At 50.6% G+C, this 23,096-nt stretch overlaps 1 protein-coding gene across 1 annotated transcript in view; it reads right to left on the bottom strand.

Moving 5' to 3' along the window:
- Positions 1-23,096, bottom strand: part of LOC117001523 (hydrocephalus-inducing protein-like) — a 79,294-nt gene that overhangs the window by 16,162 nt on the left and 40,036 nt on the right. The window contains exons 22-45 of the mRNA XM_033069938.1: positions 22,899-23,039; positions 22,122-22,438; positions 20,410-20,572; positions 19,832-19,927; positions 18,919-19,128; positions 17,946-18,074; positions 15,484-15,661; positions 14,771-14,955; positions 13,912-14,045; positions 12,819-12,955; positions 11,623-11,744; positions 11,344-11,535; positions 10,795-10,947; positions 9,488-9,727; positions 9,031-9,235; positions 8,404-8,571; positions 7,940-8,104; positions 6,029-6,345; positions 5,457-5,585; positions 4,953-5,157; positions 3,760-3,901; positions 1,340-2,528; positions 702-860; positions 80-267 (exon numbers count right to left, since the gene is read on the bottom strand). Of these exons, the coding sequence (XP_032925829.1) occupies positions 80-267; positions 702-860; positions 1,340-2,528; positions 3,760-3,901; positions 4,953-5,157; positions 5,457-5,585; positions 6,029-6,345; positions 7,940-8,104; positions 8,404-8,571; positions 9,031-9,235; positions 9,488-9,727; positions 10,795-10,947; positions 11,344-11,535; positions 11,623-11,744; positions 12,819-12,955; positions 13,912-14,045; positions 14,771-14,955; positions 15,484-15,661; positions 17,946-18,074; positions 18,919-19,128; positions 19,832-19,927; positions 20,410-20,572; positions 22,122-22,438; positions 22,899-23,039 (5,264 nt within the window). The remainder of the gene's footprint in view (positions 1-79; positions 268-701; positions 861-1,339; positions 2,529-3,759; positions 3,902-4,952; positions 5,158-5,456; positions 5,586-6,028; positions 6,346-7,939; positions 8,105-8,403; positions 8,572-9,030; positions 9,236-9,487; positions 9,728-10,794; positions 10,948-11,343; positions 11,536-11,622; positions 11,745-12,818; positions 12,956-13,911; positions 14,046-14,770; positions 14,956-15,483; positions 15,662-17,945; positions 18,075-18,918; positions 19,129-19,831; positions 19,928-20,409; positions 20,573-22,121; positions 22,439-22,898; positions 23,040-23,096) is intronic.

The following is a 23,096-nucleotide window of genomic DNA, read 5'->3' as shown; positions in this document are numbered from 1 at the left end:
CTGTGCAGCTGGAGATGATGCACTGTATTTAGCAAGAGGACCAAGAAGCAGATGCATCACCTGCTCCCGTGTGGCTCACCTGAGGAATTCTGTGGGGATTGAGGCTCTTTTCAGCACACTTTTGCATCTTGTTGCACAGGAATCCTGGGGACTTTCTGTTCCCTGTGTGGAGATCTGTTTCTCTTTTGGAGAGCTGTCTCTGCTGGCCGCTTTACCTGTCTTTGGTCGGCCCGCAGCAGAACCGCCCTTCGCATCTGGGGCCTTGGCCTAAGGGGAGAGAGACAAGGGAGGGAGAGGTGAGACATCCCCTGAGACATCCCCATCCTGGAAAGCAAAGTGGGTGTTTGGTAACCAATGGAAGAGACAATAAATAAGTCAGTCCACGTGCCCAGGGACTTGGTCTTTCTTATTGGTGTTTGTTTTACCTAGGACACCCCTTCTCACTCAGAACTCTCTCCTCAAAGGAAGTTAATGGTTTTAGGTGATTTTTTCCCCCTCATCTTACAGAACTTCTCTGTATCCCTCAGAGCTGTCTCTTTTGTCCCCTCCCTGACAGAAAGGAGACCTGCAGACACGGGGCCCCATCACATCTTCACTACCTCTCTGCAATGATCCTTCTCCATCCAGCCTGTCCCCCATGCCCCCATCTAGCCTGGTCCCCGCCCTGGCACCTTCAGTGCCAGCACCACTGCAGCACCCACCAGCTTGTCTTCCATAGCAGCACCTTTCGGTGCAGCAACGGTGAAGGGCTTCACATGCTCTGCAGAGCCCAACCGCTCCTCTGGGTAGCTGACTACAGAGAAGACAGCAGCAGGGGGAAGGGGAGGCCCTTCGGGATGCAGTCCCAGATATCTCAGCATCTAAAACAGAAGAGAAAATCCTGTTTATACTTCTCTCACCTTCATCCCCTTTGAAAGCACTGAGCTTTTGGCAATGAGGTTTTTGATTTATATGAAATACAAGTACTTTGTTATGCCCAGTGGGGTGAGCAGGCTCCAGAGCAGAGGCAAGAGCTACAAAAAGGACGGGGAGAGAAACCTCTCCTAAGTGACTCAGCTGAAGAAAACAATGACCATGAGCTGCCCTGTCCTGGGACCGCTTAGAATGATTTCCAGGTTGGGAAACTCTGAACAGATGGGATACTTGTACACAGAGCACTCCCACTTTCTGCCCACTTAGGGATGGTGATAACCTCCCCATCCACACAGATGCTAGAGAGTTACTGTGGAATGTCATCAGGGGCGCGGACAAGGCTCTGTGCCATTATCACTGGGGGTACACAATGCTCTAGGGCCCAAGACCACAGCAAGCTCAAAATCTGAGCCTTGCAAGATTTTACCTCGTCTTTCGTTGGCAGCCTCCCATCCCTCAGGATCTCGCTAAACATGGCCTTCGGATCTGTGACCTGGATGTCCAAGCACGGCACCTTGACATGCTTGTCTCTGACTCCTTCTTCTGCAACTTCACTTTGTGTCTCTAGCTGAGATGATTGAAGACTCCTTTGGCCTCCACTTTTTTGTTCAGGCTTCTTCTCCGCCTTTTCCTGAGGCTTATTGGTCTTCTGACCTTTGTTTTCAGCTGAAGACTGGGATGTGTTTCCGTTTTGGATTACAGGTAACTGCACAGTACCCTGAACCCTGTCAAAGTAGGTGAGAACCTGTGCAATGTCCCGCTGCGATAGCTCATAGATCTGAAACCTCTGGATCAAGTTCTTATCCATCTCAGCGGGGTACTCTGGGATTTCGGCTTCCCCCTTGTCAGGGGCTTTGGTTTCCCCCTTCCCAGGGGCTCTGGTATCCCCCTTCTTTGGGGCTTTGGGTTCCCCCTTCTCTGGGGTTTTGGTTTCCCCCTTCTTTGGGGCTTCAGGCTTCCCCTTCTCAGGGGCTTCGAGTTCCCCCTTCCCTGTGGCTTTGGGTTCCCGCTTCTCAGGGACTTCATGTTCTCTCTTCCCAGGGGCTTTGGTTTCCCCCTTCTCTGGGGCTTTGGGTACCCCCCTCTTTGCGGCTTTGGGTTCCCGCTTCCCAGGGGCTTTGGGTTCCCCCTTCTTTGAAGCTTTGGTTTTCCCCTTCTCTGAACCTTTGGGTTCCCCCTTCTCTGGGGCTTTGGGTTCCTCCTCTTCTGGGGATTTGGTTTCCTCCTCTAGGATTTCGGTTATCTCATCCTCTAGAATTTTGTTTATCGCATCCTCTAGCATTTTGGTTATCTCATCCTCTAGGTTTTTGGTTTCTCTCTCCTCTGGGGCTTTGGGTACCCCCTTCTCTGGAGATTTGATTTCCTTCTTCTCCAGGGCTTTGGTTTCCTTCTTCTCCAGGGCTTTGGCTTCCATCTTATCTGGAGGCTTGGTTTTCTTCTCTGGAGATTTGCTTTCCTTCTTCTCTGGTTTTTCAGGCTCCTTCCCCAAGGAGACAAGCTTCTTTTGCTTCTTCTGCCTCTCTTCCTCCTTCTGCCTCTCTTCCTCCTTCTGCCTCTCTTCCTCCTCTAAGGCTTTTGCCTCCTCCTCAAGCTTTTGAGCCAGCTGCTTCAGCTCCCTTCAGCAAACAAAATAAAAAACATCTCTGAGACTCACTACCACAAACCTGGGCTCACTAGTCCTGGCTGGCCCTGCACTTTATTCCTTGGCCCTGAGGCCAGGCAGAACCGCGAGGCCATTCCCCCGCATTTTCCTCAACCCACAGAGGTTGGGAACATCCCAAGTGAATTGTGGAAGGGGACCTCTAGGACCAGCCAAACCTAAGCCTTGCCGTTATAAGGTCTCAACTGTGCAACCTCCCTCTTAAGGCACACCCAGACACCTCCAGCCCACTGCCCAAGGCTGATCCACCAGCTCTCTGCACTGATGCCTGGAAACGTCCTTTGCCTCTTGATTTCCCAGTTTAAACCACATCCCAAATTGCTAACATCTGCTTGTCCCTCCTACAATTCTTTCTCAATTCATTCAGCCCCCTTCTCCCTGGGCATAGCACGCTCCTTAATAAGAATAATCCTATCAGTCAGAAAGCAAAGGTTGTAGGAACTTCTCTCCTGTAAGACAGACTCTTGACAGCCAGATTTCCTGCTGGATCCTAGCTGTGACCAAGGCAAACGAGTGCTATCTGGCATGGAAATGATTTGAAGCAGCCTCATCCAGCTCCTCCCCATGAAACCAACTTCAACCTGAGCTGAAAGAAGTCCTGATACACAGGCTTGCTTCAAGCAGCATCACCTCCCAGCTCTACACTCTTGCTGTGTGTCCTGAGCTGGGCTGCCTTGCTGGAGCAGAGCTTGCCTACTTCTGCAGCTGCAAGGAAGCCTAAATCACATCAGCTTTTATGGGTGGTGTCCCACCACAAGGAGAACTGTGGCAGATCAGCATTGCATAGACTTTATCCGTAGCAGGACCAGGACCCAAATCAAGTGTTTGCCTATGCCCCACACCTGCCCGTACCACCATCCCACTGTTTTGGTGAAGAAAAAGATGATGAAGAAGGTGCAAATCAAAATCATAGACTTAAAGACACTTCTACAGGCAGTGCCAAGGCAAGCCCCACAGCCCAGCTCCCTGCAGGCAGCATCTAAACCAGGAGTGCTCACCAATAAAATAGAGATGTTCTATCTCAACAGAAGAAGGTTCTTCCTCTTTTGAGAGCCAGGGAGCTAAGAGTGGCCATCGCTGTGTTGCTTGTGGCCTTTGCTATCAAACACCTCTGAGCTCAGTCCTTGGAGCAGGGCAACCCTTCAGGGACACTACCCTGAGCAGTAACTCATGGAAGGCTTACTCACCTCTCACTCCGTAGATGCTTCCTTCCCTGGATTATTTTATCCACTAGAGCTTTCTTCTCCTCAGGAAGGGCATAATACTCATCATCATCCATTTTCAAGATATGTCCCACATTCCTCTGAAAAGCTTTTTTGCGCTGCAGTTCTTTAGCACAAACCAGAGGAGAAACCATGAGCGATTCCAAGCAGAGCTGGGTGCTCTGGGTCAGCTGCAAGGATTCACAGCTTTTCCCAACCTAGCCTATCATATCAGGAGATGTTGGGAGCTCATATGCCTGCTGCAAAATTCAGACAATCCCCCAACTATGACTGGGCAGTGAGTTCCTGTGCTTTGCCTGGCATAAGTGCACCAAGGCTGAGGACAGTCATTTGTTACTGAGCTACAGCAGCTTGCACTTGTGCTCAAGCTTTAATGTTAGAGATTAGGGAAAGTCTTAAAAATTCACATCTCCTGCAACTCTGAGTTCTGTTTACGCTTGTAAGAGTCTGCCTGACCAGTATTCCAGGTCAGGCAACCATCGCCGAAGAGGGGCTGTATCCCAACCCTAAACCTTGGGGGGCATTTGTTTAAGTTGTGGTGACCCCCAAAAAAATTTTCAGGGTTATGAGATTGCCTATGTTAATACATCATACATATTCCATACTCATTTCCCACTTAATTATCGTCACTCCCAGTTCTTAGAATGTTCTCCCTTCCTTGTATCCCCATTGGTCCTCAGCTGAAGCAGTGTTCCACCCAACCTACCCCATTGAACCCTACCTTCCCTTGCTCTGCCTCTGCACCACTTTCCCCTGTACCCATTGGAACCTAACCTCAACTCCACCCCCTCTCTTGCCCCACATTTATACTCTGGACCTCCCTTAATCTTGGTCTTCGACCACTGGCTCCTGAAGAAATCTCATCCCCTTGGTTAATACATATATTCAGATTTTTAGGCCTTGTCCCACATTTACCTTCATTATTATTAAAGTGCTTTATGTTACTAAGTCATATTGCTCTTCTTTTATTTTTGCCCTAATATCTGCAAACCCTAAAAGAGATTGTCGGGAACCACCCTCAACCCCAATATACACTGAGGCAGAAGGTGGAAAGATTAATAAAAACGTTTCTTCCAAGCTCTGCTGCAAATCCAGATACACAGAGATAAGGCTGAGGGCTTGACAAAAAAGATTTGAGAGGGAAGGAGATATCTCACCTTCCTTCTCTCTTTTAGCTTCCCTCTTCTTTCTTTCATTTTCTTCCTTAGTTATCCAAGAAGCACAATCCTGATGCAGGTTCACCATATAGATATGATGACGATTCTTGACAGCTTTGAATACACAGAGCAGAGAAGATTCCAGGCGGCTTGCAAAGAGGCTCTCCAAGCCATCAAAGACCACTCCCTTGTAGCAGTCTTCACGCTGTGAATAAAGGGAAGAGCAAGTCAGCCATTGCACACAGGGCGCTCGCAGCTGGACAGTAAACCCAGATGTCACAGGGCACCAGCTATCCTTGTTCCAAGTGCATTAGCTAAGACCAATTTGGATATGTCCTTAGGCCCTACCAACTAAGGGCATGTGCAGTTTCCCCCAGGGTTCCCTGCACACAGTCCAGGATGCTCCAACAGCATGGACAGACCTCCTCCTCCTCCTCTCCGAGTCATACCTCACTGCCTGTCTCTCCAGAGCAGGAATGTCTTCTTTTCCCCCACCCCACAAACCTTCAGCCTCTCACAGAGGATGTCCACCAGCAGGTCCTCAGGCAGCACACAGCTCAAGCAGTTCAGCTCTTCCCTACGACTGCTGATGATGTTCAGCTGCTGCGGCGCAGGAGCAGTGGAAACTGTGAACTGGAATGTGGACCATTTTAAGGAAAATAAACCATGGTGGAAAGCCCTGAACAACTCCCACTGCTGGTCTTGGAGCTGGGGCTCCTCACTAGTGGAGACTAGAACAATCCTACACTGCAGGCTGCGGGGGCCCCAGGGGATGGTCCTGGAGGACCCATGCCTTGGCCAGCAGAGACCCAAGCTTGCAAGCCTCCAGTGCAGCCTCCCAGAACTTTGGTCACTGCCTGCAGCCACACTAGCCAGGACTACACTTCACCAGCAAACCACTGAGAACCAGGGCAGCACATTCCCAGCCCAAGTCATATCCAGCCTACCAGCTGGGCTTGGCACTATGGACTCACATACCAGACCTGGTTGGCACACAGCCTCCACTGTAACCAGCCCCTGTCCCTCTCAAACACAATGCAAAGGTCCAGGCATCAGCCAGGGCAGATCGTGTTTACCTTTTTGTCGAGTTTGCTGGCTGGCTCCTTCCTCTTTTGTGCTGAAGGAGACTTGCCTTTGGCATTCTTGTTTTTTTCCCCAGAGGCTAGTTTATTCTTGTTCTGATCAGTGAGCTGAGACTTTATTCCTGCACAGGGGACAGATGGTTCAGGGGGTCTTTGAAAAGCAAGTAGGAAACCTTTCCCCATGATGGGCACAACCTTGGGCCCTGGAAGGAGCATGGCACTTTTCCCCCAGTCTGCAGGGCAGCACTGTTTCCCAGAAGCAACTTCTTCCCTGCTTCTCTTACCAGCATGGTAAAGCACGCCATCCCACACTTGATTTCAAAGCCAGCACTATGTCCGTCCTAACAACTGGCCATGCAGGTGACACTGCTTGCACAGCAGTTCCCCTACAGATCAAGCCAAAGATTTGTCCTCCAGGACCATTTTTTCATACACTGCATCCATCCTGCATTCTCATGTGGAGACCTGCAGCCCTACCCCACTTGCATCATCTGTCTCCACTGAAGCTAAATCCTCCTTGTGGGAAAACCCCAGCTGGGACCCAGACTCTTCTTCCTTCCACCAGCTCCCAACCCAGCCAGGTTCAAAACTGAGCAATGCAAAACTTCCCCTGCTGCAGCGCATGTTTATTTTATTTTATTGTATTCAGTTTATTGTTATAATAGTTTCTTCCTATGTTCTCCTATGCTTTCCCCAGTTGATCTGTCCCTAAACTGTATCCAGCCCTGAAACTACCTCATTTGCCATTCCCTGCTCCTTGTCCACCATTGTAGCCCTGCCCCTTGTTCCAGCCCCTTTGTTGTCCATCACTGTAACCCCACCCCTTTTCCAGCACCTTCCTTGTCAGTCTTACCCCGGGCCAATCCCTAGTTGTTCCACCCCTTTGGAAATCCCCTATTATTCGATGTCCCATTGGTCCATGTGACCCTTTCTCCTCCCCCTGCTTCCCTCATTGGTTGTAACCCTGTAAAACCCTGCCCTCCACTCCTTCCCTAGGGATCCCTTATTGGTCAGTTGTTCGTATCCACCCTCTAATCTATCCTGAGCACACGAGTGCTCGGGGCTCTGTGGCCCTGGACCCTCCAAGTTCGATAAGCTCTTTGAAACCCCAGAAGCAGAGAGCCTTCATGGCCTCCTTTACCCAGTCCTTGACGTGGGCCACACCGAAGAGCTGCCAGCTCTTAGGGTTCTGTTCTGGGAAATGTCACCCCGGGGCAGTTCCCAGCATGGCGCCGGTGTGCTCCAAAGAGCTAGCCTGGGCTCCAGCAGCCCGTGTCATTCCCCCTGCACTGAGCCAGGTCTGCCTCACCCTGCAGAGCTCAGGGTACCAACTGCCCAGTGAGTTCATTAAAGTCTCCAGTGTCACAGGGAGAACAGCCCAACACACACGAGATGTGTACCCTGGCAGTGGGCACAGGTAAATGTTTGGAGAAAAGAGTTCATCTGTAGCATGTCACTCATTGGAAATTTCTCTGGGAGGCTGTCCTTTCCTTCCTCTCGTTTGCAAGGTTACAGTCATAGTCAGTCCTCTAGTGCTTAATCAGCCACTGCAGAAGGCTTTTTGCTTGTTAAAGTGTGCAGCTGTTCTGCCTGCTGCCCATGAGGAGCAAGCTCGATTCAGCTTAGAGGAAATATATTTGGGAAAGAGACAGATGTACTTCACCACTCCTAGAAAAACAAACATGTGCCAAGAATGGTGGCAAATGGGCTATGAAAGAACCCCTGACTGTGCCCTTAAAATTTATTTCTGTTTTTGTTTTTGGACAGGTCAGAGATCTGACTTCACCCCTGTTCCCTAAGAGACATAAGGATTAAAAAACTGCTCTGAGTAAGCAGAAGTGGAAAGTCATGGTGGGTTTCTCAAGCACTGACTCTGAGTGCAGCATTTCTCCTCACCAGCATTACCTTCATCTTCACTTTTCAGCTCCATGGCAGCGTTGGTGCAAAGCTCCCGGGCACAGCACCCTGCTTTGCTCTGGTCATTGGCAATGGCCTCTTTCACCACGGTGTCAATGGACAAGTGCGCAGCGTCGTAATAGTGACACAAGGCTGCTGCTACCTCTGTCTTTCCTGAGAGAGAGAGGAGGACTGCTTGGGGACAGTTGCATATGAAGCATTACAGGGACAGGCCCTGGAAAAATCTTGAACAAGATTTCAAAGTTAAAAGGACAATGGGAAAGCAAGTGTTCCTCTGGGGAGGCCATGAGAGAGGCAGCTGGAGCGTGGGTACAAGCCCTGAATTCTAGAGCCCAGAGGGTCATCTCTACCTCCTGTTTAGCTGAGGACTTTGCCTTAAGCGCCATGCTCCACCAGGATGTGTTCCTCCTGCCTGACCCTCTCCCTGCAGCCCAAGGCTGCAGCTCACATACCTGTCTGGGGTGGCCCATGGATGATGACAACAATCCCTCTGTCCTGCTGTGCTTCACACCTGTCTGAAGATGAGTCAATGCCCAGGTGCCGCATGACAGCCCGAGACACAGGATTCCCAGTCACTTCCACCATGGGCTCAGGAGAGGGTGTGACAGCCCCGTGATAAACTGCAGTGCAAAACCAGGGGAAAAAGTCAGCCTCCTGCCTACTTTTGATCCTCATCATCCTCCCCATCTCCTCAGATCCCAGGAAAGGAGACTTGGTGAAAGCAACATGAGCTTGTTCTTTTGTTGCTAGGAAGGTGCAAATAGTAGACCTGGTCCTACTGTCTGAAGAACTCAAACAATCCTAGTCTTAGTGGCTAGGGGACACAAGGGAATATCCCAGTTATTTCCCCAGTCTGTGGCAGGCAGATAGGAGCTTGCTTTGGCTACACTTAGGGTTGGTAGAGGATGCCACAGCCCTTCACCCAAAAGTTCCTCCACCAAGCTGGGGAGCAGACAGCTGCTGAGAGCATGGGCTTTCCCTGGAAAACAAGGTGGCAGAGATTTCAGGTGTGTGGGCTGGACTCCCTGCTGTGACCACAATCAAGACAGACACCGCCAAACCCTCGCTGTTTTTCTGACCTGGTGCTGCCTTGTCCATGGCCTCAGCCTCAGCCTCAGCTGTGGCCTTGGTCTCTGCCATGGCCCTGAGCTCTGCCTGTTGAGCTTTCAGCCTCTTCTGTGCTTCATAGTCATCCAGCACCTCTGGGGGCAGTGTCCCACCCACGGCACGTGGAGGCATCAAAAAGTTCTTTTGGTACTCAGACCCCACTGCCATCCGCAGGATCTGTGCACGTAGGGAAGAGAAACCATACGCAAGATTCCTTTTCTCACTTCTCATCACACACACTCAACAAACCCATTTTGTGTCTCCTCCCTTCCTCCCAACAACATAAACTATTTAAGTCCTCCCACAGCACATCAGCAGAGTTGGCTTTGCCCTGGGAATTGCCTCCATCTCCCTGGCACAAGCCTGGGAATGCTGGAGTGCTGTGAAGCTTGGGCAGCGTGTCTGTGGGGACCAGACCTGCCTTCTCACCTTCTCCTCCTCAAGGTATTGCTCATCAAAATCCAGTGAGTAAAACTCAACAGGGAAGTTGCATGGGTTCTTCACCACCACTGTGGTGTCCACCCCATCACTGTTCACCAGCACCCATTCCATCTTTAGTGCTGGGGGGCTGAACTCCAACCGTGCCTCCAGACCTTGTCCTGAGAGGTGCAGCTTTAAGCGATGTCTGCTGTCACAAATGTAAAGCTTCAGCTCATTCTTGTAAGACCTCTGAAAAGAGAAAAGTGCAGAAAATTTATCCATGAAATCCCATGTGACAGGACCCCAAATACAATGCTTGCCCCAAGGTCAGGCTGTTAATCAGTCCCTCCAAGATGAATGGAAACCAGGTATCATTTACTTATGCTAGAGAGTACAGCATCTGTGTCCTGGGTCTGAGTAACTGGGATGAATCCTAGTGTGCACTCTAACTGGGTATTTGGGTATCAGATGGATGTACAATAGACTGTCAGGAGTTTCACCTAGTCATGCAGGAGTACAATGCTCATGAGAAGGGCCCTCGGGGTTACAGTGTCCAGACACATTCCTGGCACTGCTGCATCAGGCAAACGCCAGCTCCAGGAGAGAAGCAAATGAGTTCTTGCTGGCTAGAAACAAGGGTCATCTTCTTTGCTTAGTGTTTGGCTCTGGTCAAAGCCAGACACAAGATGGTTACATCTCTTGAGCAATTAAAGATCAGTGGGACTGTTAGCGGGCACAGGAGCCCCTTGTGTCCATACTGGAACACGCTGTCAGTCAGCAGCCACAGGCAAACTACTTTTGAGAATACTCCATCTTTTAAGTTGAATATCCAGCTGCATGGGAATGTGCAGGCAGGCCAGAGCCCCAGGGACTGCTGGCAGCACACCACTACAGGTGACTGTCCTGCTGTGCCCAGGAAGGTGTCTGGTGGCTGTTTTGTCTGTCAGTTCTGCAGTAGAATGAGCCTCGACTGGCCATTCCAGGATTATCCTCTGCAAGTGTGCAGCTGCTCTGCACCGAGTGTCGCAGCTGCAAATACAGCCAAACAAGGGAGAGGCTGAGGGGAGTTGGGCACATCCCCCCATGTGCCAGGAGGCAGCCACAGAGTTCTGATGCTCTCTGTGCAAGCTCCCTGTGGGCATTTCAAAGCACATCTCTCTCACAGGAGTGCTCTGTGAGGTGAACTGAGCCACACTGAGAACGGGGCTTGCAGAAACCTCCTTGTGAAAGCAGAGTTCATACCACACTCTCTGCACTAGGCCCTCATTTCCAGATAGCCCTGACAGGCCTCCTGTGCTGACACCTGCCAGTCTCACCTGCTCCTTGGGTGTAAACTGGATTTGCAAGTTCTGCCACTTTCCTGGATCAAGGGTTCCTTTGGAGGGTATCACTTCAAAGGGACAGGGCTCATCCTCCAGTGCCTGCTGCTTCCGACCCATAGCTGGTGTCGTGTATTTGCCTTGCTTGTACTGGGCACAGAAAAAAATCTCATGAGGGCACCTCAGTCTGTGAGGACAGAGCTTCAGTTCCTGTAGTGCTCTGAGACACTGATACGGTGCTGAGAGCACCCACAGCCAAACCAAATGTGGCCCCCATAGCCTGGAGCTGGGGGGAAAACCTGTAGACAGGCAGGCAGATGGGGAACTACTGTCCTCAGAGGAAGAAGAATGGGTGAAGATGGCAGAAAAGCAAAGCATTAGCTAATGGAACAGGTCCAGGCAAACCAGTCTTGATCTAGACCCTCAGAAGCTTCCTCAAACATGCTGTAGATCCAAGTGCTCAGGCAGCCACAGGACGAAAAAGGACAAGAGACACAAAGAAAACCCAACCAAGAAGTTACATGTTTAATGTCGCCTGTGCTTTACCTTCGTAACAGGCTCGACGCCCTTAATGAACCATTTGCAGGGTACTTGGAACCTGTTGTAGAGCCGGACTGTTTCAATCTGGCACTGTCCAACGAGGATATCAGAGAATTGCAAAGTGTTCTTGGAGAGGCTGAGTGACAGTTCCAACACAGCGGCACGGAGGCGGATTTTATATGTGGGGCCTTTTGCCACCTGGAGAAGGACAGAGAAGTCAGCAGAGGGTGCAGGTGACATCTGCTGCTGTGCCCAGCCTGCTGCCTGCCCCAAGAGCTGTGGTACCTCTATGGGCAGCAGCACATCCATGCCACCCTCTGCCCGGTGAGCACTCTCAAAGCACACTTCAAGCATTCTGGTCTGGAGGGGGGGCAGGCCCTGCACCTGGTCCGGATTCACTTTGAAACCTTGAACAAATGAAAACAAAACAGCTGAGATACATGAGAAACATGAAATGTGTCATAAGCATGTTAAGGCCTTAAGGTGTCCTGGCTGAGAGGTCTGGGAAAAACCCCGTGCCATGCTGTGTGAGAATTCAACTAGAGAGCAGAACTGCTAGTACTGCTCAGCTTGTCACTACCGATGTGGATCTGTTAGCCGTAGTAGGCCGCAAGCCTTGGCAGGAGTGAGTAGGCCAAGCCTTGGCAGAAGAAAGCGGGATTTTGGAGAAGGAATGCAAAAGGTAAGAAGGTGCTCAGTACAGAGTGCTTAGTATGTAGTTTCTATGGGGATTTGCGAGAAATATTGTATCTACCTTGGTAGCTGAAACGAGGCCCAGATTGAGCAATGTTATCTAGTTACAATTAAGCAATATACCTTAGTTACACAAATATTATTGGTGCACTATTTTTAGTAACAATAGAAAAAGTATATAAACTTTGCTTTGTGAATCAATAAACGGCTTCATGGCTCCTTGCAAATCGTGAAGACCCCGTCCCTTCTTTTCCACTGCCCTCAATGCTGTGACCTGGACAAAAACTTAAGGGTGCGCCTGAACACCCGTCAGACACAGTGAGCCACTGTGTGATGGAAATGCAGCCTTGCTTCAAGGCCTCTTTTGGAAGCCTCTTTTGATCCACCAGAGGATCTCACAGGCTGTTTCCTCAATAAAGGCTGAATACAAGTGCTGTGATAGTGTGAACTCCAAACAAAGCACTTCCAAAACACAGCAGACCCCGCTGGTTTGCAAAACAAGCCCTCAGAGTGCCCAGAGGGACCTGATGATCATGGGAGCCAAGGGCAGAAGATGCTGAGAGGTGACCAGGGTGGTGAGCTCATCTGGCCCCTGCACTGAAGCATTAGGGCCATCACAGGCAGTCCAGGTCCCTGGACATGGCTAGCCAGGAGAATTCTGCTCTAAAGCTCCCAGCAGGTGCACTAGGAAGAAAAAGCACAAATACCTCACCAAGTTCAGTGGCTTAAGCTAATCTGTCTGAGACACCTCCTTCAAGCCCACAGGAAGTGTCTCCAGCACTGCTTACCTGTGTTCTGCAGGGCAGATATATCAGCCTGGAAGGACACTGGGATCTGCCCAGGGTTGGTGATCACCAGAGTGCGTGTCTCAGTGTTACCCTTAAGGACAGTGCCCATGTCCAGGACATACTCAGGCAGCTTAACTCTGCAAGGAGGAGTAAGGACAGTCCTTAAAACACAGCCTGGCTACATGTCCAAGTAGATGGAGGATACAAATAAAGTGGTCAGTTCTTTATTCACTGCTGTAAAAACTCAGCTCAAGCCCATGAAACCCATGGCCTGATCACCTGGCAATGACTTTGAGAAGTCAGAAGGAGTGCAGGTCCTAGGTTTTATCAGCTACTAATGGTACCTGAAAATAAAATTTGTTTCAAATGGACCCTGGCCACAGCTCCTCTGCCATGAAAAGACAGTATAGGTGAGTACACTGAGCCTCCACTGGTCTCAATGAAACTGCTTAATCTGGTGCACAGCCTGAGCCTGAAATTGCTTTGGGGCCTAGGAATAAGATTTGCCTGCACAGGAAGTCTTCACTGCTCTGCAGCCAGTTCACATGATCTGTTCTGCAGAGCAACTTCTTTCTGAATTGAAGCGTCCTGTACTTGTGCTGCATCATGATGGTGTAAAGGGACAGATCAAGTTACCTAGATAAGCCCTGCAACCCCACCAGGATTTGAGCCATCTGATTTTGGGTTTTAAAGGGTTTGCTGACATGTGCAGTTCCCTTCTGTTTTTTGTTGAGTGTGCTCTGTTGTCTGGAACCAAGACATCATCTGGGAGTTGTCTCTTTGAGAGCCTAATGAGCAGGGACAGAATTTATGCTGTCTGGAAGGGCTTGAAGGTCTGCACTGGGTCCCCTCAGCTCTGGGAGCAGAACCCCACACCTGTGGGGAGCTGAGCAGTCCAAAGCTCAGCATGGTGTGGGAGAAGGGAGGACACTCTGCTGCTCACATCAAGTGTGTCACAGCCACCAGGACCACTCCCTTTCTGAAGTCCAGGCTATTCCCAGCTCTGCAGACACAAGGAGTTCTCAGGACAAGGGGACATTGCTGGGTGTTCCTCATGGGGCACCTGGAGATGGGGATGGGAGTCCCTACTCACTTGACAAGATTCTGGCACAGCTTCTTGTTTGGGAACCTGCTTTTTGAGCGATGGGATTGCAACTTTCTCTGCAGCTCCAGAGCAGGCTTCCTTACCAGGTTCATCACCAACTCCATCTGCAGCTGAATATTTGACTGAGGAAAGAGAAGACAGTGCCTGGTTAGCAAAGGTCTTTCTCAAGGTTTGCATCTGAGAAAGGATCCCACCCTGCTCTTGTTGAGAGGGGTTGTAGGGTCCTCCTGTCTGGCTGCTCAGTGTCGGTGACGCCTCCTGCTCTCTTAGCCAGAATCTCATCTCCACAGATGTAACTTCCAGCATCTTCACCTGCCCAGCCACTGTTAGCAAAGTTTGCCTGATCTGGCCAGGCAGACAAACCAGGAACCTTCCAGAGCTCCAGATACTTGCCTGCCCCCAGCCAGTACCAAGGCACCTTGGACAGAAGCTGTCTTGAAAGGGAACCGTGACCAAGCTGGTGCCTCTGGGAGATGAGCACCACCAGCACAGTCCTAGGGCACAATCAAGCAGCTGCTGCTCAGGTCTGTAAATCTGGCAGGGCTTGGGTTGGGACCAACAAACTCCCCAGCAACGACCTGCATCTCCTTCAAAGCACCATCAACTCCTTCCCTTGAGCATGGCCTTCAGGATCTCTCCCTGGGGTACCCAAGAAGCTGGTGCAACCCCAGAAGAGACCATGCCCAGAGTGGAAGCCCTAGGGGCAGTGCTGAGGTGACACATGGTTGTAAGTGGGCAGAGAGGTCCCAGGTGCCATCAGGGCACCAGGAAGGTACTGTGGGCTGCAAGGGGCTCAGGTGCCATGGAGATGGTGCCATGTGCCAAACAGGGCTGCAGCTGATCTTACTACAGTGCCAGAGCCAAGCACTTGGGGATTCCGGTTCTGAGTCTTCAAGGTCCGAGTCTTCGGGATCTGAGACTTCAAGGTCTTTGAGCTCCGAGTCTTCTTCTGAACAACTAATTTATTTCTCTGACTGTGTTGTTTCAGGGATTTTGCATGCTGTTTCAGTCGCTTCTTATATTTTTCATTTCCTGAAAAAAGAAAGCATCCACAATGAGAAGTGTGAGCAAAGTGCCAGTCCCATTTAAGCTGGGAAGTCCCTCCCTCCCAACACTGATTTCTTCCAGAAAGAAATCCTTCTTCCAGAAAGAAGCCATCTATACAAAGTGGATGCTGCTGCTCCTCTCTGAATCCTCATGTTTGCTCCCACTTACCTTCTTCCCTACAGAGGAGCACCTCATTGCCTGCAATGTTACACAAATGTAACCCTGCCAGAAGCCCTGCCAGCCTCTCTTACAGCTTTCCCAAGTCTTTCAGTCTAGCCATCGTCCTTCAGGACCCTGCCAGATCTGCTGGCAAGCTCTGCAGGACGGTTCCTGGGACAAAGACCACATGGGATCCTCTGCTCAAGACTCATAAAGCAACCAGAGGGCTTGAGTTGGCCTGGGAGTCCTGCAACCCTCCAGGCTTGGTGGAGGTGGGCATGAGCTACCCTATGTGCATATGGTAGGGAACAAAACCAGAGGGGCCCTTCCTAGGGGCAGATGGGAAGTGCCCACCTTCGATGTTCCAGGGTAGGTTCACACTGATCATGGGAAAGGATGCTTCTCCTTTCAGGTAGATATTATCTGGGTCCAGTTCTGCCACTTTAAGCTGGAAAGTCCTGCTGAAGGGTCCTGGTACTCCTGGCATGTAAGAGAATTTCAGTACTTGCTTCTCACCACATGCAATGGAGCCCTGCAGGGATGGGAGAGGAGGGAGGGAATGCATCAGAGTGTTTGATGGGGGATGGCTCAGGGGACAGACAGGCTGAGAGGACAGGTTCTCATCTAGAAGGAACCATCACACCACATCATCTTCATGATAAATACATTACAGTGTTGACTTTTGCAATTGTTAAATACTATGTGTCTTTTAAATGTTGACTTTTGCAAAAGAAGTTTTGCTAAAGTTCAGAGTTCTTTTAATGTGAACATTTTGCTGTGTTGTGATACCAATGCTGGTGAAGAATTGATGTAATATTAACATTTAACCAATGAAAGAATGGAAACTTGTTGAATGTGTCAAAAATGACCACCACTGGGACAACTGCACACACTCCAAAAAAGGCAGGATGGAGGAGGAACTATATTAAAATGTTTGAATACATATAATCATTTGTAAATATGTTTGAGTCTAATGCAATACCCAGGGTATATAAAGGGTGTTCATGTGTTGACTGGTGTGCCTCTGGCTACAGCTAATGTGGCTAAGCATCCGGCACTGTTACTTCTGCTTTACTAACTTTGTCTCCTGTTGTCTCTTACTAAATTTTCTTTAAATTGTAACTGAGGAGTGGGCTTTGCTTTTCACACCTTCTGCATATTCCTTGTGCCTAAAAGGTCGAGCCTCGGACTTCGGGTTGGAGTGTGTTTCCCCAAGGTCTCATAAGGTTGCATCCCCAGCACAACCTCATGTGAGCACAGCTCTGCTGCTAATGGGGTTTGCCCTCTGCCAGCAAAAGCCCATCTCAATACAAAAAAGCTCTTTTGCTGCTGTGGAAGAGAAGTCCCTGCACTCAGCAGGGCCAGCACCTCCTCTCATCCCTTGTAGGATACAGGCATGAAGAAATGGGAAAGTCAGTCGGCTTCCTCTTCCCACTGCAAGGAGAGACAAAGGCAGGAGTGCTGCTTTGGCTCAAAGACATCCAGGCAGGACTGAGAACCTTGGACAGTGTTGGGATGCTGCTAATTTTTCTCTTTGCTCTTCCAGCCCTGCTGCTCCCTGGCCCCCTCACTGCCCCACAAAGCCGCTGCACAGCATCAAAGCTGGAGGAGGCAGGGAGTGCAAGCTAGTAAGGGATATGTAAGTGGTGCTTAGCACTGGCAGCGGGGAGGCAGAGCCAAGGACTGTGTATGTCCTGTGTGATCACACAGCCTGGCTAAGGTGACCCTCAGCAAAACTCCGGTGCCAGCACAGCCTGAGATCTCAGCCGTCAGGGTCCCCAGAGTCACTGTGAGGAACCAATTAAATTTTAATTTATGCCTCAGCGTATGTTATAAATCCACTTTCTGACATGGGGTGAAAAGTTACTATAGGAGCTGTACACGTGCTCGGACCCTTAACACACCCCACGTGTAAAGAAGGTTGCGAGGAGAAAATGCAGGCAGGCTCTGCCTCTGGGGGGCTGCAAGCGACCTCCCCCGTGGAGGTGGGCAGACCCCGAAGCCCGGCGAAATTGTGCCCATCTGACCAGTAGTCTTCCTAAAAGGGCTGAGTTATGGGAGGAATCTTAGCATACGAAAGAAGTCAACGCTGCCAGTTTTTCCCCTGCCATTTTTGGTTTTTTTGTTGGACTGGGACCACCTAGAGAGTCTGGCTCCCTGCAGAGCCACTCTCCCTGCCTGTCTACCCTGCTGTCGCCGCTTCCCCGCTCCCCATGGCACCCTAGTGCTGGGCTGTTTGCCCACGGGCGAGCCACGCCTGCCGCTGGCTGCGGGTCATGGCCAGTCCGCGGCAGGCACGCCCGCTCGGGGCGGCTGGCTGCACACACGCTCCGTGTGCGAGCAGGACACAGACAGAGCACCCAGGGTTACAGTAGCACCGCTCTGTCCCTGCCCTCTGCTACTCTCTCCGTTTCTCACTTTCTCTCTCTGCTCTTTTCTTTCCCCTTCTGGTCGGGACCATACCCTTTCTTTAACAATAAACACATTTCAGATATAATACTTGCTGCATTTGTGTCTCACCAAATCCAAGAAATCTATCAAAAAGAACTCTACTCTCCTTACAGAGGGAGAGGACAGTAACCAACAAACTTGTGTGTCTGCCCTGTGACAGCAGAGCCACCCACCAGCCAAGGCTATGGGGGAACCTATCAGGAGATCACTTGTTTGACCTTCTCTGCCCCCAGCAGAAATCAGTTACAGTCCTCTCTCATTGCTGGGTTTGGGGTTTTCCCCTCTAACTTTTCCCTCCCTTTTTTCCCTTTAACACTTCCGGGCCACCTGACACAGGGCTGGGGTCGGTCACTTGTGCTACTTACATGGGTGGGCTTGACCAGAAACACGCCAGGCAGATGTTGCTCTGCAGTGCTAAGGTTTAGCACCCAGTTGAATTCAATCTTGCCAGTGTTTGCCAGTGTAACGCTGCTGTGATGAATTTCATTAAACACCTGGAGAGAAGGCATAGGAGTGGGAAGTTACAGACCCAGGCCTGCTGCTGGGAATCTCCTTCCTCTCTCCTGGGGTTGAAAGCAGACACATCCTGGGAGCAGGGACCAGGGAGGAGATTTGGGCACTTGAGAACCTAAGGAATCCCCTGGCACAAGGCACCTGCACAGGACCAGGGAGCTCTGGCAGCACACAGAGGTGTGGTAACAACCATGTGAGGGCCAGTAATAAATGAACCAGGGGACACAGGCCCTCTGCACTCTGAGGGGTCACCAACAGTCAAGAGAAACAAAGACATCACTGAGACATCCCAGAAGAAAAGGCACCTACATGCAAGTATTGGCAAGCAACATACATGCAACAAAGGAGTCACAGGGCAACTCTAACAGGGCCAGCAGCTGGAAATATCTGTGGGCTTTCAACTGAAAGAGTGAAGTGGGGATTATTTGGGACAGTCTCTCCAACTATAGTGACTGGAAGCCCAACTTCTTCACTTGATTATTGTGCGGATTAAGCAAGAGCTTTAGACAAGAGGATCTCCTTGGGAGATCAGGCTCTAGGAGCAGATCAGCAAAGGGATGTCTCAGGGACATGCTCCTCAGAGCATCCCCACTGGGACCCTGCCTGCCCCAGGAGGCAGTATTAGGTACCCTGGAACAAAGGCATTCCCAAAGAGGCCATTTTAAACCAACTTGGATGCCGGATGTGTCCCTCAAATGTTGTAATTCTGAGTCCCAGAGCCAACAAAGGGGCTGGGAAGGGGAGGGAGCCCTGGACCAAGGTGGGCAGGAACCCGCTGGCTGTGGTTCCAAGGCAGGGAGCTGTGCCAGGGCACAAGTGTGGTACCTGAGAGCCACAGCTGATCTCCCGGAGGCTCAGGGAGTAGCTGATGCGTGAGGCCTCCCCAGTCAGCTTCACCTTGTAGGTTGGCCCTCCCTCCACGTGGCACAGCGCCGTGACATTGGCCATGGTGTTGAGGTGGCCAGAGAAGGTGAAGAACACCTTCTGTCTCTTTCCCGGCTGCAGCTTACCCAACTGCGGCAGGATACTGAAAGCCTGGAGGACAGGAGAAATTGATAGATTGAGTGTGGAAATGGATGCAGAAGAGCAGCTGTGCCTTGGAGTAAAGTACAGTCATAGCTGGAGGGGCCTGTTCTCCAAACACCAAGCCAGAATCACCCTAATCTCATGCTGTGTCCATGCCACTGACCAGTGGAGGGACCATGGGGAAAATCTCCCATACTCACTGATCAATACATTAATTAATACACTACACTAAAGTGAACTGGGATGTCTCTTGGCAGTAGAAATTCTCTCTGATGCCCAACTTGCCTTTAAAAAGCATTTCTTACTGTGTTTAGAAAAGGAGGAGACTCAGAGCTCTTGGAGCTCAGGGATCTCAGTGAAGGATTCCAGCCCAGCTCATCTGAGCCTTGAAGCTTTTCCCCTCGCTCTCTGATTTCTATGCTGCATTCTCAAGGTGCTACAGCAAAAGCTCCTCCACAGTGTCCTATGGACCACCTGATGAGGTCCAGGGGAAGCAATGCCCTCCATAGGTGCTGCACAGCGTCCTTGGGCAACCCTACAACATGTCCTGTACAGCCTTTCCAACAACTGGTTGCTTCAGCAGCACTTTGTGATGGGTCTGGAGGGATGTGAGGCCCCTCTGTGGGCAATGCTGAGGGCCACCAATGAGACTGGGAGTTAGAGCCCTGCTTGCCACACTGAAAATGTGGAAGTGAGACAGATTCCCTCTTACCTTCTCCACTTTGAGGGGAGGGTATGGTACATCTGTGGATAACCTGAATTTCTCCAAGTCTAGTGGGCAATGGCTTTCAGCAGTACATGGTGGCACCTGCAAAACAAGCCATTTTCTATGCTAGGAGGAAGAGACAGCCACTTTGCAAAGTCTCAGTTTATAAGACAGCTTCAGGACCACCACTGCAATACCAGCTCTCCGGTGAAAGCAGAGACCTGGAAACAGGTGGTCTGGCTGTATTGGGAAGAGGGCACATGGAGATGAGGACTCATCACAGCTTGCTCTGGGAAGGAAGCTGGAGGTCTTATCGTCATGATGCAGATAAAAGCCTCATCTTACATTGTGAAGAAAACATGGCAAAAACACCCCACACTCCACACAGGTCTGCAGTCTTCTCCAAAGAAAACTCTCCCATTTCTCCCTCCCACACACGCCATGTCCAGCCACCGGCCCTGCTGCCCAGCCCTCTCTCAGGGCACAGGACAGCAGGGCAGCAAAAAGGGAGGTCAGCACAAGCAGGACTTGTTGGTGGCAGGCTTGGGAGGCAACACAAGGAGTAGGTGTACAAGAAAATCTACCTCTGCTCCTAAAGGTTGGGCAAGATCCTGCAGTTCTTTCAGGGGTGAGGCTGTCTCCTCCCTTTTTATCATCTTGAAGCGTCTCAATTGAGATGACAAAGGCAAACAGGTTCTCTTCACCCTTGGTGGTTGGGGCTGGAACTTAGGTGGGTAAACCTCATGTCTGGAAAATAACATAATGACGAACAGGGACCTGCTGTGGGAAGAAGGGACACCTGCACGAGTAGCTCCTGGTCAAGATGCAGCTGCTGGGTGGGTGCTAGTGGGTTGAACTGAGAAACGGTTTGATCCAGCCCTTCCCAATCTAGCTGGAGCAGGTCTGTTCTAAAGGCAGCCCAGGGATGATGACACTGAGGTAGCAGTGGTGCAAGCAGCTGCAACTGCTTGCATTGAGGAACTACAGAGGACAGGGATTAACACCTTGTGGGGATGCAAAAAAGCACAGTGGGAGAAGAAAAGACAGAGAAGGCAATCTCACCAAAAAGGTGAGATCTGAGGCACCAAGGGTCACACCTGGCCAGTGATGAGCCAGCACAGCCCTCCCAGTGCCCAACGCCATAAACTCTGCAGCTCTGTCAGATATTTATCAGGGATGTTTCCCTGACAGTGTTGGGGGTGTTGGTTGACATTTTCCAACACTCCCAGGTGATGCAGGTCACATTCCCCATGTTAAATTGAAATAGGTGCTCAGGGTAACTCTGCTTGTGTTTCTAATGCCACGTGAGGGACACAATTGAGCCATGCCTGCCTGTCACCCTGTTGAGCTGCAAGTGCTCCCCACACAGTCAAACACAACCTGGATCCTCCATTCCCAGACAGGCATTCAGTGCCTATAATGACCTGCTCGCCAAAGAATCACTGTCTTCAGTTTTGTAGCTTGTTACTTAAGGCTGGGTTTCATTTCTGGATGAGGGGCTCTCTCATCATAACCCCCGAGATCCCTAATCATCTATTCCACTGATGAATGGTTTGAGGCAACTTCCCAGGACTGTGGGAAATTACATTTTTCACTCTAAAGTAGAAACTCTCTGGGAAGCAGGGATAAGAGATGATGTGATGAACAAGTCCTGCTGTCAAGCAGTATAGAACCCATAAGGGACATGTTGCAGTGGGGAAAAGTCAAAATGAGTAACAAGTGTCACAGAAAAAGGGAGTGAAGAGTCCAAGGTGTCCACTGAAGGCTGACCCCTGGGAAAGAAATCGTCCTGGCACCAAAGGAATTGTCTCAGAAAAGAAGGAAAGGGAAGGTAACAAGATGTTCAGCATCAGCCCAGGCACTAAGTTGCTCTTTCTCTGGTGTTGGGACTTTCTGGGCATCCTCCAGCACAATGCAAGGGAGGATGGCAAAGAGAGCAGCTCCTGCAGAGAGGACCCATCCCAAGCAGAGGGGCCAAAAGGGCTTGCAGCAGTGGGAGCCGGGACTAGGAGCCCTTCATCAAGGTGGGCATTGCCTCAGGCCACAGAGGTCTGAGAAAGCAGCTTTCACCCCAGCTTTCCTTCCCAGGGGAAACCACTGTGGGGGCTATGCAACACCAGATTGGTGGAAAACCTATTCCCTGAGCTTCCAGCTTGGCCACTGCTGGTCAGTATTATTTGCACAAGGAAAAGTCAGAAGAGTCTGCCAGATCCTAGGTAAGCTGCTTTGTTGTTTCCAAAGGACAAACAGGACACCAGGAAGAAGAGCTTTAAGGAGAGGGCAGAAGTGCACATACCTCAGCCTGTTCACTTGGCTGTCCACATGGAATGACCAGTGGTACTGGACAGGCAGTGGGCTGCAGTTGGTCATCTGCACAGAACGCACTTCTTTGGTGCCAGCCAGGATGCAGCCAAACTCCAGGGCGCTGGGCTGGATTTGGAGATTTGGGAAGTGGACTTCTCCCAGAATGGTGATACGCTCCACATAAGGATGGTCCTTGACCATGTTTATCTTCAGATCCTTCTTCTCTTTCCAGCTATGAAAACCCATTTTATAAGCTGGGTCAAATGCGATGTAGAGATGACAGGTCTGCCCTACATCCACTGTCACAGGCTGCAAGGAGATGAAGAGTAATTACTCACCTGTGGTCTGACAGCATGAAACAGTAAATGCTTGAAGTGTGACCCCAGCATGGGCTTCTCAGTTCATCGTTCATTTCTTTACAGCAAGGGTCTGACTGCAGGCACCACTGTCCAGTCCAGGATTCCCTCAGGCCTATGTTTCTGTGCTCAGCAGCAATACAAGGGTGTGGCTGCTGGAGAGCTGGGATGCTTTCCAGGAGACACCTTTGGCTGGCCCAGACCTAGTTGCCTGCTCCCTTCTCCTTGTGGCTTAAAGCCAGGATGGATCTTCTCAATTCAGATAAGATTTTGATTCCTTCAGCAGCTCTGCTGATGCAGCCCACTACTGATGCTACAAAATAAACTTCTTGACTCAAGGAGCTTCCAACAGAAAGGCACCACTACATCCCTCCTCTTCAGACCCCACTGGAGGAGTCCACCAGTCTGCTCACCTGGCCATCTGGGAGGGGCTGCCGGTCCGCATCGCACACCAGAAAGGGCGGCTCCAAGTCCAGCATGAGATCAAGTGGCAGGGAGCAGGTGTTTGTTAAAGCCAAAGGCTTGTACTGCAGAGCCAGGACATCACTGGCTTTCTATGGAGACAGGAGACAAGGAACAACAGCCTCAACTAGCCACAGACCTCTTTTTGC

Source organism: Catharus ustulatus, chromosome 11 (assembly GCF_009819885.2).
Source record: "Catharus ustulatus isolate bCatUst1 chromosome 11, bCatUst1.pri.v2, whole genome shotgun sequence".
In the NCBI taxonomy this organism is placed as follows: Eukaryota; Metazoa; Chordata; class Aves; order Passeriformes; family Turdidae; genus Catharus; species Catharus ustulatus.
The sequence above is the reverse complement of the archived record's forward strand: the minus strand, read 5'-3'. Positions and strand labels throughout refer to the sequence as shown.